At 38.7% G+C, this 19471-nt stretch overlaps 1 protein-coding gene across 1 annotated transcript in view; it reads right to left on the reverse strand.

The window, feature by feature from the left end:
• NUP133 (nucleoporin 133) overlaps nucleotides 1–17835 on the reverse strand; it is a 35353-nt gene extending 17518 nt beyond the window's left edge. Inside the window, exons 1-14 of the mRNA XM_075089510.1 lie at nucleotides 17592–17835; nucleotides 14887–15005; nucleotides 13970–14073; nucleotides 12904–13011; nucleotides 11065–11196; nucleotides 8299–8469; nucleotides 7499–7654; nucleotides 7336–7406; nucleotides 6610–6757; nucleotides 5591–5738; nucleotides 4658–4815; nucleotides 3395–3486; nucleotides 1874–2037; nucleotides 132–226 (exon numbers count right to left, since the gene is read on the reverse strand). Of these exons, the coding sequence (XP_074945611.1) occupies nucleotides 132–226; nucleotides 1874–2037; nucleotides 3395–3486; nucleotides 4658–4815; nucleotides 5591–5738; nucleotides 6610–6757; nucleotides 7336–7406; nucleotides 7499–7654; nucleotides 8299–8469; nucleotides 11065–11196; nucleotides 12904–13011; nucleotides 13970–14073; nucleotides 14887–15005; nucleotides 17592–17779 (1854 nt within the window). The 5' untranslated portion in view covers nucleotides 17780–17835. The remainder of the gene's footprint in view (nucleotides 1–131; nucleotides 227–1873; nucleotides 2038–3394; nucleotides 3487–4657; nucleotides 4816–5590; nucleotides 5739–6609; nucleotides 6758–7335; nucleotides 7407–7498; nucleotides 7655–8298; nucleotides 8470–11064; nucleotides 11197–12903; nucleotides 13012–13969; nucleotides 14074–14886; nucleotides 15006–17591) is intronic.
• Between the last annotated feature and the right edge of the window lie 1636 nt (nucleotides 17836–19471).

Consider the following 19471-nt stretch of genomic DNA (forward strand, 5'->3'; position numbering starts at 1 on the left):
AAAAACCCAAAACAAAAAAAAAACAACACACACCATCACAAGCACTTTAAGATAATTCTTCTGGAACACTGTTTAAGACAAAATAATACTCTACTGTGTGTGTGGATACCAAAAGAACAGTAGAATTTTACCTGATGAAGAAACTCAATGAAGAAGGAATGTGCTTTTGTCTTATCCTCTAGCTGATGCAGAAGAATGAGAGATGTGTTGCTGAAACCAGCTGCTTCTAAAAACAGAAAAAAAATCTTAGATCAGAGCTCTTGATATCTTCCTTTCTTTGACAGCTATTCATTTTTGCCTCTGAGGTAAATGTATCTATAAATTTCTATAGTGTTACTGCACTGGTACTTCTTTAAATATATGCACACACATTTATATATTGCTTACAACTCTATTTTTAATGTGGTTTTTTAATTCTATCATAGCTGAAGTAAAGCCTTTAGAAGAAATCAGGTATCTTTAGATCAGTACAACTATTCTGAAGCGGTCAATGTATTATGCTGCTAAAATAGCAGCTCATCAGCTTATTCAAGTTTTAGTAACATGCAGATTAAAATTTCTGTCTTCACTGTGGACTAGCTATTGCTAAATTTATTATGCCCTAGATCACAACTACTACAAAATAAAGTGTTAATAGGCATTCAGACCTAATTGACTCTGCTCTGCCTGCACAACTCCACTGCTCAACTTAAGCGGTTGCCCAGCACTGCCTTAGTTTTCTTCTTCCTCAAATGAGCTTGCATCTGAAAAGCTAGCTAACATTTCTGTCTGGACCATCAGGTCCCTAAAGGAGTCAGTAAGGATGATGGAAGCTTCCTCATGAGTATCCTCACAAGTATCTCACCTCAGCAGAGTTCTCCAGAGCCCACGTTATTTTCCTATTGCAGATTTTTTGTATATTCAAGGTGTGCTTTAAACCAAAAGACTACCAAGATACAAAAACTCAGAAGAACTATCACTATGAACAAAATTAGCAAGACTATTACCAAGAAGCTATCAGTTTTCACTTCTTTCTTTAGCCAGGAATAAATGGAGATAAGCCGCCAAATTAAAAATAAAGTTGATTCAGAAAATACGAAGGATCTGATGCCTGACAATTTCTAACTGGCTGCCACGCAGAAACAACAGCAGGAAGCATCATCCATCTGTAACTATATACTACATGAACTTTCAAACTAAGTCTCTGCTCAGTAACTGGTAACAGCTGCCTAGAGGTCCTGGGGATGGTTTCAGATTAACACTATTCATAAGAGACAGGGAAGCATGAACAAAAATGATTCTTGCTGAAAATGTGCCTGCTTTAATCCTTTACGTACAACAAATACTCAGAAATAAGTTTCTCTAATCCTCTTTCAGGCAGACGTAAATACCAGTGCCCCAGAGGGATACAAACTCACTCTACCCAGGATCCAAGCCTACCAGAAGCTGTGCAGCCATGCTGACAAAGGGCTAAGCATGAGCAAATAAACTCTTTCTCTCAACATATCTATTTGTAGAAAATAATTTAGATCTATCCAAGGAATCACAGAAACACTGAAGTGACACCAACTCGTCCTTGCATGAAGTATGCTTCTCAGAAATGTTTGCTTTGCTGTTTGTTTTTACTGTATGAAGTCAAGAACTAACCACAGCAGACTGCAAGTTTATCTGGCAGTCTCATAGGATGCATCTTTAGCCTTTCTGGAAATATATCTAGTGGTGGAAGAGGACAAGAGGCATCTATGCCTTTTTTGCAAAGCTTTAATTATAATTTTATCTAGAGTACTATAGACAGTTTTTTTTTAAAAAAACAACCCCAAAACACCAACACGCTACAAAACCCAAGGAACACTAAAAATCTCAACAAAAGAAAACCCACACCATGATGTTTTACCTTCAGGCACAGATTCAGCCCATCTTGGGTCAGAAGCAGGGTAGTCATCCATTAAGTCCACACTGATCTGAGTCACTGCCCTATCCAGTTCAGCATCAGAAACCAGATCTGCATTACTGGGAAAGAGCTCAACTACCATGCTTTGTGCATTGACCACATCTTTCCTGAAATAAAAGAAATACAAAGTATGTGAAATAAAAACAATAGATAGGATTATAGGAACAAGAACCACTCAGTACAATTTTCTGATGTGCTTTCTGTAAAGTGCTTTTTGCAAAGTGACGATTATAAACATCAAGCATTGTTTGTGCTATCTTTGAACTAGTTATGGATAAAAGGTATTCTGACTCTATGGACAAAAGGTATTCTGATTCTTTTAAAGTATTATTAATTTCTTCTAGTTTCATAAATATAACTCATTTTTTAATCAAATTAACATTAAACTTACTGTTTCACATTGTTTTCCTTACTACCTCCTACTTTCTTCTGACCCTGTTTCCAAGCCCGTTGTTCACATCCTCAGGGATACCAACTTTCATATTTGTTACCTCTGCTCTCAGACCTGAGCTACTCCAGTCACCTCAGGACCGCAGCCATCTTCAGCAGCAGTTCTGCTTACCAACATGTCCACTTGTGAATACATGAAGATTTGCTTTCTAAATTCTGTGCATGTTTACAGATCTTGTCTTAATATCCTTTATTATATGTGCCTAATCCCCTTCATCATCTTCTACCTCACATGCAGCTCTATGTCAAAAGCACTCCTATTTCCTCTTATCTTAAATCTGTTTTTTCCAAGTTTTAAGACTTTAAGGAGATTAGTCCTAAGAGGGTTTGTGGTTTTTTTTGTTTGCTTTGCTTTTTTTTTGTTAATAAAATATATTTTGAAAACATTCCCTCTAATTATAATTAATCTAAGTCTACAGCTCTGCTTATCTTCTTCCTCCTTTGTTTACATCACTCCTCTCAACATGAAACCATTCAGAGGCATTGCATGCCTCCCAGCAGCCAAGTTCCTTTAATCAGAACACTTTGATGAACACTCCTACTCCCCCATATCCATCAGAGTTAAAAAAGACACCAGCTTGCCATGCTCGCTATTCTTCGTGGCAACATAAACACATTTGAAAGTACTGCTGAAAACAGCTATGCAAATAAAAATAAGGAAGAAAAGGGAAGAATGTTTTTTAACAACAAAGCACCACTTACTAAAAAAATAAAGAAGTCAAAATATCAAGGTTTAAAGTTGTTTCACTGGCAGTAATGTAACATCACAGAATTTATGCAGAGTAAGTGAAAAGTCATTGAGATTATAGATGTCTGCTCCTTTCTAGCATGTGTCACTTCTTCACTAGCTCAAGATGTATCTAACACTTTCCCAATAAAGATGTGCATGTGTCATTAAAATAGCTTTAATGAAACCAGCACAACAGTATCTTAACCAACGCAATCTCTTACTCAAATATCAGAGTGCCTTCAAGAAGGGCAGACAGAGTCTCAGAAATCAAGTGCAATTTCTACCTGCAGTACTGTAGAAAAGCAGCCTTCAGTAATTTAGTCTTATCTTCTTGAGCTACGATTTCCAGCCTACCGGTTGCATCAAATGCAGGACTCTGAAATTGCAAAGTAAAAATTTCAGCTGATGAATACCAATCTTCATTACAAAATTAAAATAATTTTTCTAAGTAGCAATAACATAGATTTAAAATACAAATGCCACTGGAAGCACTTGTGTTTATTAAGCCAAACATAAGTCCATAAGATACATTACAATGAAAGTCACACAGTGGTTTAACCTCAAGCATTTTGATAAAATTCATACAAACTGCACAGGAACTTATGCCAAATTGTTTCACCAATCAAATTTTAATGATAACGTCAAGTATTTTAACATCCAAAACCGACATTTTTGATAAGAGTTTAAAAAGGCATCCATGAGTACTATCACCCACAAAAACAATGTAAGCACAGACAAATCTAACTAGAGATTAGTTCAATAAGAAAAATATAGTTCCACCTGAGCAATTACCACAAAGGTCTTCCAATAAAATACTAGCTAATAGTAATTGATTTAGAAGGTGATTTAATTGAAATACAGACTGAAACTCACTATCACCCCATAGAAATAGTCTCTAATTTATATTGTAACAATTTTTCTCTTCTTCCCTCTCACTCCAGGGACATCTCCAGGGCACATACATTTTAAAATAAAGGATGTTTGATGTAAATAAGAGCTTAATAAATGCACATTGCATAAAATAGAAATAAAAATACTTTCACATATAAGACTATATTAAATATATATATATAACAGAGCAGAAACAATATTCAGTGACTCTATAGCCCTTCTCAGCTTAGCCTCCAAGATTTTTACAGTGTGGTAAGAAAAAAATTGTCTCTCATATGCACAAAGGAACAGACAGACACAAAAGCCTGAAGAAACCACCTTGATCAAAAAGCGAGAACGAAGTCTGAGTCTGTGCAGTAGTGTTACATCAGGCCTAATGACATATAGGACTACGTCTATGGGGGGGAGGGGGGGGAGTCACAGAAATCTCGACTTCAAGACAAAGGAAAACAAAAAAGTTACCCAAACTGGCAGATGCTGTAAAATTTCTTGGGTTTTGAAAACTGCCTTCATTACAATTGTTTCAGTCTCTATTTAAAAAAAAACACCTTTAAAACTCCAGCAAGTTAGGAATCCCACAGTGAAAATTCAAAACTGCCAGAGAAGCATTTTATTTCTACCCTCAGTTTTCAACCAGCCAAGCAAACAACCATTACCTCACTTCTTGGTCCAGCAACAGAAGAGGACAGGGAATCTTCAAGGTCTTCAGGAAGCACAGAAATGTTTTCCCTGGACAAGATGGTGATAAGTCCACTCTTTTTGGTAAAGAAGATGGGGAGGCTAGTACAGGAACCTGCTCCTAAAATGCCATCTCCTAAGACGAGGGAAGAGGAAAGAAAAAAAGAGGGAAAAAAAAGGAAAAGAGGGGAAAAGGAAAAAAGAACACAAGCGTCACTTAAATTTAAGAACAAAATATAACAGTTTCATAAACAATTATTAAATTTTGTCATGAACCAACAGCTGCAACCAAGAGCAGTAATTGACAGCTGGACCTCACTTACAGAAATTGTGGGTACTATTTGCTACCCAAGATGCATATTTCCAGATACTGCGGGGGGGCAGGGGGGGAAAGAAGTAAAAAAATCAAGATTCAGGTGGTTCAAATTCTACCTAGGGACCGATGTGCATGTCCTAGTTGAAAACACCTCTGTAGGTCAAGGACGGCATACTTGGAGACATCTGACACAGGGACCTACTATGAATTTCAGGTTGAGCCTTGACACAAAGTTAACTTCAAGGAAAAAACAAAAATCCACAATGAATATCGGAAGGAAAAAAAAGGGGGCGTGTGTGCAAAAAACCCCACGAACAAACCCCCAACCCTTTCATATACCAAAGGTGGAGATCTACTTCATTTTCATTCGAAAAACCGTTGTGTAACAAATGAAAATGTACTGTAGCAATGACAATACTGGATGTCACATCAGCATTTTCTCCATATGCTTGTGGGACATTCAATTTGAAAGATTTAATAAAGGGAAAAAGGAGCACAAGTATGCTTCTGCTCTCCAAGAAATCTAAATACTGTGAATACATTCAAGCAGTACGTATCAACGAAATGTGATTTTGTTTTTTCCCCTGCATGTTACCTTGTACGCCGAATATGATTTTCTCCTGTGGTAAAGAAATTCTTCCAGTTCCAGTGGAACAAGCAAACACTTCATCTTCCTTATAGAGGTAAGCAGCATGGCTAAAGTAATCTGGGACTACTAGACAGCACAACACTTCCTCTTCTGACTGAAAGCATTACATACGAACAATATCACATATAGAATCAAAACCTTAAACAAACATCTAACATTTTAAAGGCTGACCTGAGTTGCCTGATTTTGTTTTCATTTTTAACAAGAAGATATGGATATAACTTATAACCTGAAAAACCAACACACTCTTAATTTGCCCTAAAACTTAAGATCCTGGGGTTTTTTCTTCCATATATATTAAATTCTTGCTAATTTTACATGGAGAGATAAGTAAACAGGATCAATTATTCTACAGCTTTCACACTCTCCTTCCATCTTCAGATTCAATTTTAAGATGCCATTGCAGGCAGGTGGGAGAGCAGGGAAGATTGGAAGAAGTTTACCAATGAAAGTTAATGCCCAAGTTAATGCTCCCAGAAAAGAGAGCACAAACAAGGTATGCTAAGGACAACCAATGTGTCCTCCCCTCCCAGCAAGCCACCTGTCTAGCAAGGACCAAAATACAGGTCTCTTAATTCCTTGTCCTGCAACAAGAGTCTCAACAGAGCCCAAGATCTGATCTAAATGGATTGCACGAGTGCACCATAAAATTACTCTGCAGAAACTTTCACAGACAGGACTAAAATTAAAATAAATCAGTAAAAACCACACATTTAGACTTCTATTTTTGAGGCTTTTTTATCTTATACTTTAAAATGTAAAGCATAAACTTTACATACAGTTACTATTAAACATTAAAAGATGCTAGTACACATCTTCCGCAGAATACTATGAATACATACTTCTAAGAACAACCTTAAGACAGAGAACTTTATTTTCCTTTAGACAAATATCTGATACCTGATTATGTACAGGAACAGTCTGAAACACTGTGCTTTCTTAACTCAATGCCTTCATTTGCATACCTGAAAAGATGGATTATACTGTGTGACCTCCACCACAACGTCATCAGACATCTGGTAGCCTTTGTCTTCTACTGTTATCAGTGTGTAGTAGACAAGACACGGATGATCTCCAGGATGCCATGCTGCAGCAAGTATCACCAGTCCATCACTATTCAACAACAGATATCACACCGCTGAGAGACGATTATTACGCACCTTACTTGCCCAAACTCTACCACTCACAAAACCAGATATTTAAGTACAATCACAAGTAAGTATTTTCTTTCTAAAAAATACAATAATGGAAAGACTACACTAGTTGCTCTACCAAGCTGTTTTGTTAACAGCATTCATATTGCAGTACAAAACTGAACCAAGGCAGTTGTGATTTTATGCAATTACATTAAATACAAGAGATACTGAATTCTCTGCATTTGCTGGAACAAGTTGTAATTACTTACTTGTTGTCCTTGTAATATCAAGACAAAACAAATACCCAAACCTGATCAAATGACTCTAAAAAAAGCTAAAGGAATCATTCTTAAGGTAATGAATTTCTAATGCTAAAGAGTAATAATAGCATGAAGTATAGGATAACCTAGTTACCTAATATGACGAGCTTATTTTATCAACAGTGGCACTCAAGTAGAATTAAATTGCTATTACTTACATAAAGTTTTTGCAAGAAAACAGAACACATTTATCTCATAAATTTAAGTCTTAATATATGCAAGTGTACTTCTTTACCGATTCTGTTGCAAATCCATGTATTGTATATTTACTCCTCCTTTAATATCTTCATAGTTACTTTCAGAACCCTAAAAAACAATACATCCGACTTATAACTACCTATAAATAGGTTATTATTAAAACAGACACACAAACCCTTTCCAGGTGAGCTGGCTCTTACCCAAATTGCATCTGTAATATGTTCTTTCAGGATCCTGTTGATATCCCAGCTGAGAATATAACGTTCTGATGAATCATCAATCTCCCATTTGTTTAGATTTGAACTTGTTAGCATATAAAAGCTTGATTTCTCTTCGTCCCAAAGAACACTAGAAATCTGCATTTTAAAAAAGAAAAAGCTAAAATGTTTAAAGCACAGCCTTAATATTTGGATACAACCAACTATGCCACTCTCAGTCCACCAAAAAATCACTTCCTTGGGCAATCTACTCAAGTCGCATTAAAAGTAAGAAAGCATTATGATAATTTCCAAGGGAAGTCTTATTTTATAGATGTAAGAAAATGTATGGTAAGCATTTTTCTCATGCTTTCTTCCAAATACTGTGGAGTTCATTGACAAAGCTCAACCCAACCATTAACCCTTTGCAACCCTGAATCAGAAAAGTAAAATTACAGGCTACTGGTAGTTTCTTCAAGTCGTAATGAGGCTATTAATAGAAAGAGGTAAGACTTTGAATAATTGTGTATTCCCCAGGATGTATTACTACTTTAAAATCCCCTTTTATTCAGATCTAAAGAGGAAGTCAGCATTCTCCTTTAGAAAGCATACAGGTTTATTTGGTTTCTGTCTTTGTTTCAAGTTTTAAAAAAAATGTAAGTAACACAAATGAGTTGAGCCTTGTCTCCTTTTGGCCATTACGCATCCTTACAGTCTTTTCTTTTATCTTTCTTAAACACTGAGGGTAGACATTACGGAGAGAAATTAAAGCAGATTACTACATGAATGTTTTTCAAGCTTACCACAGCATCATGTCCAGGAGACAATATACCCAGGAGAGAAGAAACCTTCCTACCAATTCCAGAAAACATGCCCTGTCCCTGTGGCAGGGCATGCTGATGAATCTTGCCAGAACTATCTGGTATCAAACGAACTAGCTGGCCTCTGGAAGATGATAAAATAAAGCTTCCTCCCTAACAAAAAGAAAAAAGCAACTATATTAAAAAAATCACATTCCTGAAACAATTCTATTGTCAGATAAAACTATTTATGTCAGATCATAAGGGTAAACACTAAACAAGAACAAGACACAAGGCATCTGTAGTCCTTGAGAGCTAACGAAGGCGGGGGGGAGCATTAATCACATAAAAAGACTGTTTAAACCATTTTTCTACATTATCCTCTTGCTTGAATCAGTACAGCATACAGCTCACAGTATACTTCTTTTTAATTTTAAACCATATTTTTGAAAAATATGGAAAGAAAATATATTTAATCAATCTCTACAGGCACTACCACATGTAACATTCATATGTTGAATTATGAATTAAATAGGATTCAACTTCCATGTGTGCAGGTAAAACTTGAAGTGTTATTGGGCACATTATAACTTTTTTTAAATAGTATCCTATCCTACAGGACACTAATCTAAATGAACTACATAACAAATCTTCCATTTGGTTATGTCAAAAAAGACTGGGGTAGGTAATTAAAAAATGAATAGTGCGTTAGTGAATGTATAACTGAGAAAAGATATCGCAATGCTAGTGTCAGACCAGGAAAGAAAACAATATGCAGATACAAAGAAAGAAATTTTTCTATTGGTATTTTTTTTGTTGCTGTTTATTTGGTTTGGGTTTTGTTGTTGTTTTTTTTTTAAGAAATAACAAACAGTAGTAAGTCAAACATCTGACTGGTACTTAGCACTGGCAGAGACTCATTTTCCTATCATTGCATGACTTTTTTTTCCATGAAACTTCCATTTCGGTTTAACAACAGAACTAAAAATCTCGTCTAATCTCAATGATGAATAATAGTGTTACTTTTGTCCTAAAGAAATGTGAAGACTTGTGAATTATGCAAAACAGGCACTCCCTTGTAGGTGCTTATATACCTAATTTAGGAGGCAGAGACTTCTGTTAGTGCATCTCTTGCCTGTCCTAATGGGTGCACCTACATTAGCGCTTCACTTAGACGCTTCTGAAGCAGACTCTTGATACTATCTGTGAGACCCCACATGCTACCTGCTCGACCACATCCCATCACAGAGCAGTCTGTGTGTACCACCTGTACACCCTTTGAATGAAACTAAACTGAGAGATGGGCTTTGACCACTAAAAGACATTCATTTCATGCAGCTAGCCTGGAACTAGTTTAAAATAACAACCCCCTCCCCACAAATGACCAGTGTAGACAGTGGCATTGCCTCAGCACTAACTTTTTTGCTTTATAGATTCTCAACGACTGCCTTTCACTACTTGCTAACGTAGACATAGCCTTCATGGACCCCACCACTGAGGCATTAAAAAACCAGGTGCCTTCACTTCAAAACTGATAAAAGTTTGTATGTTACAGGGAATGAACAAAGCCTGTTAGATGTATAACAACTTTCAAAAAAACCTAATGCTAAGGGCCTGGAGGTTGCTGGAAGAATGAACTGTTTACCTGTACAGGAAACATTCCCAGAACAAAATTTAAAAAAACCAAAAACAACAAAACCAAACGAAACAGCAACAAAATAAAACAACCCACCCCGACCCAACAAAAAACCCAGCACCATTTCTATCATCATTGTACTATATAAAAATTTTGCTAAAGGTTAAAACTGCCCAGTGACAGGATGACTAATTAAGTACAGTTGTTGTGTACATAATAATGCAGCTGTAGAACAGCAATTAATAACAGGGAACTGCTCTGAAAAAAAAATAATTCCTCTAGATCTGAATTCACATCAATGTCAGTGTTTCAACCACAGGTATAAGACCAGACCTTGCTTTCCTCGTCTTGATGTCTGAAACTTGGGCACAATTCAACTCTAACAGGGTAGATACATATTAGTGTTTGTTAACATTTTGGAACTCTTAAGAAATTTGTCATTAAGATCACTCTTCCGATTAGGCTTACAAATATTTATGACACGCTGATGCCCTAAAATACTATTTATAATACAGTACATGAACAGTAGATGTTGAAAAGGTCATAAGATAAAATGTAATTTAATTGAAAACAACTAGTTTTGAAGATAACACCTATTGTAACACACACTGAATTTTCAGATATATTCTGAGAGTTCTCATTCAGGCACATGAACAGCAGAGAACAGAATTTCTAAGAACAATTCGTAATATACTTGCTCATTCCTTTCACACAGAAGTCTCTCAAATTCAGTCACTAGTGAGCTATACTGCAATACACTGAGCGTGTGGTCTGTGAATTCAGATGAATTAGTTCTCTGTTCCTGTGATAGCAGGGTTTCTACTACTGGAAGTAATCACAGCAGTAATGCTGACACTCCTTACAGGCTGAGATACCAAATCAGTCCTGTTAACCTTGTGGCTGAATCCTGCATGCTTCCCTGACTTTAACATTATTATTTATGACTACCAGTCATTGCTGCTACTTCAGACCGTCACAATCACCAACAGTCTCTGAAATTACTCCTCAGAACGTTTGATAGTTTGCTTTGCAAAATTTATTGGAGATCTAGGACTGATAATGCCAAGCATGCTTTTTAATTTTTAAATTAGGAATTAAAGCAATATTTTAATATAAATCATACCATACTGTACCTTTACTGCTGTTAGGAAACTGCACAGAGCACCTCCAAAGTCTGTAAAAGTCTCCGTATAGGAACCTTCATGGGCAACATTGGGCCAGTAGCGCACAGAACCTTCGCTGGTAGCCACCATTATTGCCAGAGACTTGAAGTGAGAAAATAATTACCAGAACATGCAAGATAATAATAAACAGACTGCAGCTTTAACTAAAACATGTTATTTTACATATCAAGATTGTGGGTGACAAACACACAAAAAAGTAGTAAACACATATGGATGCACACCAACAACCAGAGCTGAATTGCAGAATTGATCTGTAGCATAACTTAGTATCAGCAGGGAATGTTATACTTGCTTATTTTGCTAACAATAATATTTTCTACTGGTTCTTGTTCCTGATAATTCAGGGTATGCTACTGAAATGCAAACAAGACTTACAGTTGCAAAACAGAAAATAGCCTGTGGAGAATTCCAGATGCCAAGAGTTACAAGCTACTATGGAAGACTTAAAAGACTTAAAGACTTCTCTTAAAATTAAGAGAAATACCAAATCACATAGTGGCTCTTATCTTCATAAAGACGTAAGCCCACAGCGTGCCTACATTAGGGCTTCTGACTCAGGAAATCACTCAGGTACCAAACTCAAAGCATGAAGCAGGAGTCTCTGTTCATGTAGAGATTTAGACAGGAAGCATTGTACATAATTTATTGGTTGTTGAAAAAAATCACAGAACCATAGAAGAACTGGAGCTGAGAGCTGTTATTGAGCTCCTCAGTGTTTTCTAACTGATTTTTGACTAGACACAGATCTTCAAAGGAAAGCAGTTGGCTAAGGAACATCATAATTAAAAAAACACCACAGAATGAATTGTCCTTTGTGATTCCTGCCCATTATTTAATAATTTTCATTTTACTGAAATATTTTCTGCCACTAATATTTCTACCTCATTCTATGAAATCATAGTATCCATCCATACATAGCTCTCAAGCTGAAGAAAGATGAAATAAAAATAAATAAATCAATCTTTGTTTAGGGGCATTACTTCCTCTTAAACTTCTTTGGGTACGACTAAGTCATAGAGCATTTACGGTTTTATGAGCTAAGCACAAGATTTTAAGATTGCTTTTCGTCATCTGAAAGTGTAACACAATAACAAGTCAAAAGAAAAGATCCTATTACATATTCTGTGCTGCTTCTTCCTTCCAAAGCCAACTGCTTATCCAGTTTTATTAGAGCACCACGTACATTAACTTCCTTTCTTCATGAGTGATAGTAACAGGCACATTAACATACTTTCAGAAAATTTAAATGATCTTCAAACCTCACCCTCTAGCACAATATGTTACCAAAAGGCACTCAGGAAAGTAATCAGTCAGGACAGTTTAAATCATCTGTCTTCCCAGTGCCAGCCTCCTTATAAAGGCCAGCCAAGGGAGGGTGCTGGTGTTGGCTTCTCATCCTGACATTCGCAGAATTAAACCACTGCTGAACAACTTTTTCAGCCAGCATGCATTTAAATTGCACTTCCTTAGACTGAATATTTTATTGCCCTGGTGTTTGTTAACACAGTACTTCTTAGTTCACTGTATTTTTGTTTTATACGAGAGCACGCCAAGTAATTCTTAGGAAAACTATTATTTAACCTGATCCTACAACATGTAAATGGTGTAATTTGAAAAGACTAGCAGAATTTTGTTTATTTCAAACGTATTTGTTGCAAATTATCAATCACGACCTTTTGAAGAGATAGAACACCAAATGCAGTTTTCAAATAAGTACTTGACAAAATAGAATATATTCAAAGTTACTCTCAAAGTATTGTTAAACACTGAAATTTAAAAGGTGATCACCTGCAGAGAAGGCGCCTCATCCAAGGAACTGAGACAAGAAATAGCTGCTAAACTAGAACTCCACTGGAAGTCGCTGGGTGGCAGCTGCAGTTCCTTGCACAGAGATAACTGCAAGAAAGGAAGAGGTGCCATAATAAATATGAGACTGGAAGTACTTACTCCTCTGCCACAAAGTCTTTAGACTTTTTGACCCTACTAAAAATCCGTTTTCAACTAGCCCAGACACTGTGTAAGGAAACAAAAAGAATGTCACAAGATATTTTCAGCAAGGTTGTTACAACCAGCAAACAGCTAAAAAACACCTACTTGTACATTTTCAAACATCCTTAATGCAACATGCTAACAAGGCAGCATAATAAAATTAAACTAGAAGCACTTGAGAAAGCTCACTAGGTACTAACAGAGTTGAGAGGGGAAACACTCCTCTCTCCCCTCCTCCCCCAAAGCTAAACAACCAGAAAAAATCTCTACAAGTACCAGGATGCATATACCCAACACTACTGTAAGTGCAGAATCTGTATAATTAACATACGTTGCACTAATTGAGAGATATTGATTTTTGTGACTATAGGTTTCCTCCGACCATGCTCGCTATTCACTGAAATGATGCTGAAAGAAAAACTGCCCAGAGGGGAAAAAATTTCTTGACGTAAGAAACCTAAATGAAACGTAGGCTCAGCACAGCTGAATGCAACCTTTTTTTTTTCCTGACAAGTTGAAAAATCAGTCCCAGAAAAATCTAAACCAATCTGTAACATATCAACTAGTTTTAAACTACTAAAATAAGCTTTATGAAGACTAACAGAAGAGAAGACACACCTATTAAAATACAAAGAATTAACCGTAGTGTTAAGGAGACAAAATGTTAAGCTCCCTCCAAAGCTTGAGTTCCAATTACTGTTGTTAGTATGACTTCATATCAACCCTGCTGCTTTTGGGGGAAACCAGGCAAACTCCAATTTCTAAAGAAAGCCTTGCTTTAAAAAAAAAAAAAAGCAAAGCATAACTGAATAACTTGTTCAAATAGCATAAAATAGAGGTTTTTCCATCTTGTTCTTTCAATTACCTTAGCTACTGGAGACTGACCGATCTTCCAAATAATCAGCCTCTCTTTATGGACTAGCCAGGCCCATCCGCTTTCATCCACTTGAACGCTCAGCTGGTCGTCAGCTACACAAAAAGTAATTTTTTTAAAGCACTCCTATTTTTAAAACACCGCAGAGTGACTTAAAGACCAATAAAATTTCATTCATGTAAGAAAATAAGAAATATATTTTCTTTTAAATTAAATTCCATGTTAGAATTTCCATGTATTTAATAAAGATACCAAATTACTACACAGACTTTAAAAATCCATTTGACAAATGCTCAACTTTTGAGAGCGAAAAGCAAGACAATCCTAGAAGCTACTTTGATCAATTTCCAGGAGATAATAATAGCTTTGTAAATTGCTCAGCAATTTTAAAGATTATTTTTAAGATATGCATTTTTGGTTCCTTTTATATCTACTGTAAAAGAAAACTTATCCACAAGGAATAAATAGCTTTGGAGACCAATTTTTTGAAAGGGAAAGGTTTGTATCACTGGGGCTTTTCAAAGTGGAAACAAGTGTGGATGATAAATAAATAAATAAAAATTTAGAGCATCCACTCTAGGACACAACAGAATCAAAAGAAGCGAAAAAGGTGAGAAAGAACAAATAAGCAAAAGTTAGTAAAAAACTGCTATTGGCTTTCTTTATAACCCTGGATTTTACAATGTATTGGCTAAGACAGCCACCTGAAGGATATTTACAAGTGTCCATACCCACATGGGTGCTGTTATAATTACAGTTACATAGTTAACCAAGTCGGATTCAAATCAAGGAACAAACATTTCCGTTTCCACTGTAAAGTCAGCATTTAAATGGCATCAACAACACAGTAACACTTCCCTCACCTGTCAATTTTCATGAGAAAAACAACAGAAAAAATCAGTTCTTACCACCAGCCTTCTTCAGGGCTTCCATAACCTTAACAGGCAGAGAGGATCCAAAAGCCTTAACATCATAGTTAATAGTCTCACTTGCCGAGGGATGCTGGATAACTCTGGTAGGAGTTGCTCTTAAACAAAACAAAAAGTTACAGGTTGCTTCTTCACCAGTTTCAACAGACATTTACTTCATTAGTATCTGTTTAGAAATAGGTGTAATGAAATGGGTTTACGTAAAATAAACATGCTCCCTCTGGGAACACCATCTAAAGCAGTAATTTGGCAGCCTCCTTACAAGTTGTTAGCTGGCATCAAATTCCTTTGTTTTTTAAAGAACTGATTTTGAATGTGCATTCCTCCCCCAGCAACAAAATCACTGTTCAACTTCTCTACACTCTGGTTATCTCTAGACTAAAGCTACCCACAATGCCAGGAGAAGCTGAATTGAAGTTCCTCCCTGACTGCAGGGCCTGTTCCCATCCCCAGCTCTGACATTGCTGGGCAGTACGCGCTGTACAACGCTGAACACCCATGGCAGCTGGGGTCAGCTAGCACTCCTACTGCCCTTGTCTTACTGTGGAGACTGCCGTTCTTATCTGTTTCAGTCATTACTTGTTTCACAATGTAATTTATAAAAGCTGCTATGCATCTCCCCACACCTTCTCTCTCTGGAACAGCATAGGTCTGTCTTTAGAACATGCTTTTAGAAGATACTGCCCTTCTTTTATATCTCCCCACAAGTGATGTCGCAGACCTCCCCGGTGTGAAATACCAAAAGACGATGGATGATACACAGCTAGATGACAAGCCTGACCCCTGGTTTGGAAAAATCCTGTTATTAAACAGACCTGATGTAAAAGTTCTCCAAAACTGAAAATGTGCAATCTTGTTTATCTCAACAAAAAATAGCTGCTCCTGAGAAAAGAGATTCTGAACCCCTGAAATTGATCTGGGGCTCATGTTAAAGCTCAGTTTTAATTCATATGGAAGGGAGAAGAGAGGAAGCTGGGGGGTGGGAGATGCCTAAAATTTGGTTATTTTATCTTCTTTTTAAATACAGACGTTGTTATTGTTTTCATATTTTTACCAGAGATATATCTGAGGGACCCTCGAATTCAAATGCCAAAGAGGTATTTATAACACTGAGCATGTGGAATTATATATTTATAGTTTTAATGTACAGTGCCACTTTTAAAGAACCTTAGAACTGCTCAACTATAAAACGTTTCAGTCAGAATTTGTCACCGTGAGAAGAGTATATCAAACGTCCTACACAGAATCTTAAGTGCACCTGAGAAACCACAGACTAATAAAGTCTTGCTACTCCTGTAGGAAAGCAAACGAGCAAAGTGAGTAAACATAGATTAGTAACTCTCACGGATTTTTTTCTTTCTGTTCCTCTTCATACAGAGAAGTCATGCCTAACAGTTCTATTAGAATTTTCTGAAAAAAAGTCAGTAAATACAATCCAGACAATATTAAATACTTAAATTTCCCAAAATCTTTCCAAGCGATCTCTTATCAAAGATTCATAAAGAAATTAACCCAGGAAATATGAGGAGAAGTCTTACTGTAGACCAAATGCTGTATAAAAGAAAGCAATAAGCAAAAACAATACCGAGGAAATAAAAGCTAATTCACACACTGCAGGAAAATTTCCATTCTATAAATCTGTACTGGTGTCTAAGATCCTCAGCATAGTCATAAAAGAAACGAACTACCAGAGTGAGAGTGTCTTGACAGTACAATATTATTTGTGACAGTCAAAAGCAAACAAAATATCTTGAGTTACTGAATAGAGAATAAAAGGCAAAACAAAAAAACATCATGACAACGCCACACACAGCTTCTTGAGTCCTAGGATAACCTAGCATGCCCACAGTGTTTTTCTAGGGTATTGCAGAAAAACTACTGAAAAGATTTAAAGATGATCACAGATACAGAATCTCTTACAATACATCCCAACGGAAAAACAAATGGTAAAACTGTTGTAACCTGCACGGACTTGAGCCTGTAAAGATGAAGCAGGGTTTGCAAAGAGAGACAAAATACTTTGTTATACCTTCCTGTAGAGATAGTTGAAAGCAAGAGCTTCCAGGCAGAGCCCTCTCATCAGAAGTACGCCTTAACACAGTTACACCGGACCAGGACAATCTAATTGCTGACTATTACACATGACCAAATGACACTTTCTCTCCTCCTTTTACTCAGTCAGGTCAAATTATTTTATCAAACCAAAAGCATCTGGGTTTTGGTTGTCTGTAAGACTCACGGAAGAGATTCAGACGGTAAGCACCTCAACACTTGGTTCTTTTTTCTTTTAATTACGATACTTTTTTTGCTACTTTTTTTTTTTTTTAATCAGCAGCCTAACTTCCTATTAGCTCTCTCAACAGTTACTGCTACTCCAGCAAACAGAGCAAGCCTGTCGAGACCCTCGGTAACAGGGAAGGGGCGGCCGAGGAGGGCCGGCGGAGGGGCAGGAGGGCCCGGGGGAGCCGCCGCCCCCCTCGCGTGCCTCCCCTCAGCGAGCGGGAGGCGGCTGCGCTTCGCGTCCCCGCCAGCCCCGGAGCGCCGGCAGCGGAAGGCTCGGGGTTTATTCCAGGAACGGGAAAGGAAGAGCGAGGGGAAAACCCTCACGGGGCCCGAGCGGCGCGGCCCGAGGCGGGCGGGAGCCCCCTCGCCCCTGCACGGGGCCCGGCGGGGGCGGAACTCACCGGGCGGAGAGGGAGCCGCTCCTCCGCGCCACCGGGGAGAACAGCACCGGGGAGCTGGCCGCCGCCGCCACCACGGCCAGGTTCTTCCTGCCGCCCGGCCGGGAGAGAGGGCTGGGGGCGGCGCTGCCGAGGTTCCTGCGGGCAGACCCGCCGGGGGTCCGCGGCGAGGCGGGAGCCGAGGGGAACATGGCTGGGTAGAGGCGCGGAGCCGGCCCTGCTCTCCCGCCGGGCGCCGGCTGAGCGCGTCACGGCGGGGCGGGGCACGGCGGGGCCCCTGCCGGGGAGCGGCGGAGACCCCGCGCCCGCTGAGGCGGGGGCGGCGCGGCGGCGGGAAGCGACCCTCAGAAGCACCCGGTAGTTGTTACGGGGTGAGGTGCGAGTGCGCGGTTTGCGCCTCCCGCCGCCCTCGGAGGAGGGTTTTCCCTCTCCGGAGCGGGAGAGCAGAACTGCTTTACCGTGCCCTCCTCGCCAGGCAGCGTCGGGGCCAGCCGTGTCGGGTGGGCTCACAAAAACACGGGTCCCCTCGCTTGGATCTTCCTGAAGAAGGCCTGAGATGCTCGGTCCTGGGGGATGCTCCCTGAGGGATGCACAAGGCTGGGTTTGGGAATTATTTTTCACTGAACTCATGCCGTTCTGGTGCTGACCGACCCGAGCAGAGAAACGTGGCTGAATACGCTCAAAAAACTGTTTAAAGAGCACTGCAAACCGCTGTTTGGCACTTCTGGAAGGACGTGTTTTCCACTAATAGAGTTGCCTAATCTTTAAAATAGATTGTGCCGTAACCTGTGTTTGTTCCCAAATTTCTAATAAAAAACCGACAAAACATACTCCAATGCAACCGTGGTACGTTTCACATCTATGGTAAAAAATAATCATGCACAACAACTATTCAATGGTATAGAATTCGATTTTAGTCTTAAAGGCGAACTAAATTCCCCCATTGAAAGAAAATCCTCGACTGCGTTGGATTGTATGAAAAAGCTTTCAAAAGGTACAATGTACCATCTTGGTGTAGAAGTTGAGTGTATGTTATCAATGAAGCTAATTAGTTAAGTAGAATTAACCAGATTATTCAAAAATTTCCCATCATTTTCCAAAAATACATTATTTGATTAAAAACAGTTACAGCTGTTAAGCTTGCTATGTGACTTGTGGTCCAAATGAACCTGAAATGCAGAGGAGATGATAAAATTGAGATGCTTCATCTGGCAGTATGAGGCACCTGTTTCAGTGCTTTGTATTTTAGCTTCACCCCGTCTCCTTGTGCTTTGATTTTATGAAGCAAAATATGAACATTTAGTGGAGCTTCACTATACTGTTACATTAATGTAGTATCCTTCTATATAGCCTCTCAATTATACTCCATGCAGCGATGGTAAACCATTACATTACTGTAGTTTAATCAGGAAAAACAAAACAACCAGTGCTGAGGGAGCTGGTGGATGTTCCTGCTGAGCCACTCTCCGTCATCTTTGAAAGGTCGTGGAGGACAGGAGAGGTGCCTGAGGACTGGAGGACAGCAAATGTCACTCCAATCTTCGAAACAGGCAAGAAGGAGGACCTGGGGAACTATAGGCCAGCCAGCCTCACCTCCATCCTCGGACAGGTGATGGAGCAGTTCATCCTGGAGGTCATCTCCAGGCATGTAGAGGACAAGAAGGTTATCAGAAGTAGTCAGCATGGGTCCACCAAGAGGACATCATACTTGACCAACCTGATAGCCTTCTACAATGGCGTGACTGGCTGGGTCGACAAAGGGAGAGCAGTGGATGTTGTCTGTCTTGATTTCAGTAAGGCATTCGACACTGCCTCCCACAGCATCCTCACAGGCAAGCTAAGGAAGTGTAGGTTGGATGAGTGGACAGAGAACTGGCTCAACA

The sequence above is a fragment of the Phalacrocorax aristotelis genome, chromosome 3 (assembly GCF_949628215.1).
Source record: "Phalacrocorax aristotelis chromosome 3, bGulAri2.1, whole genome shotgun sequence".
Lineage (NCBI taxonomy): Eukaryota > Metazoa > Chordata > Aves > Suliformes > Phalacrocoracidae > Phalacrocorax > Phalacrocorax aristotelis.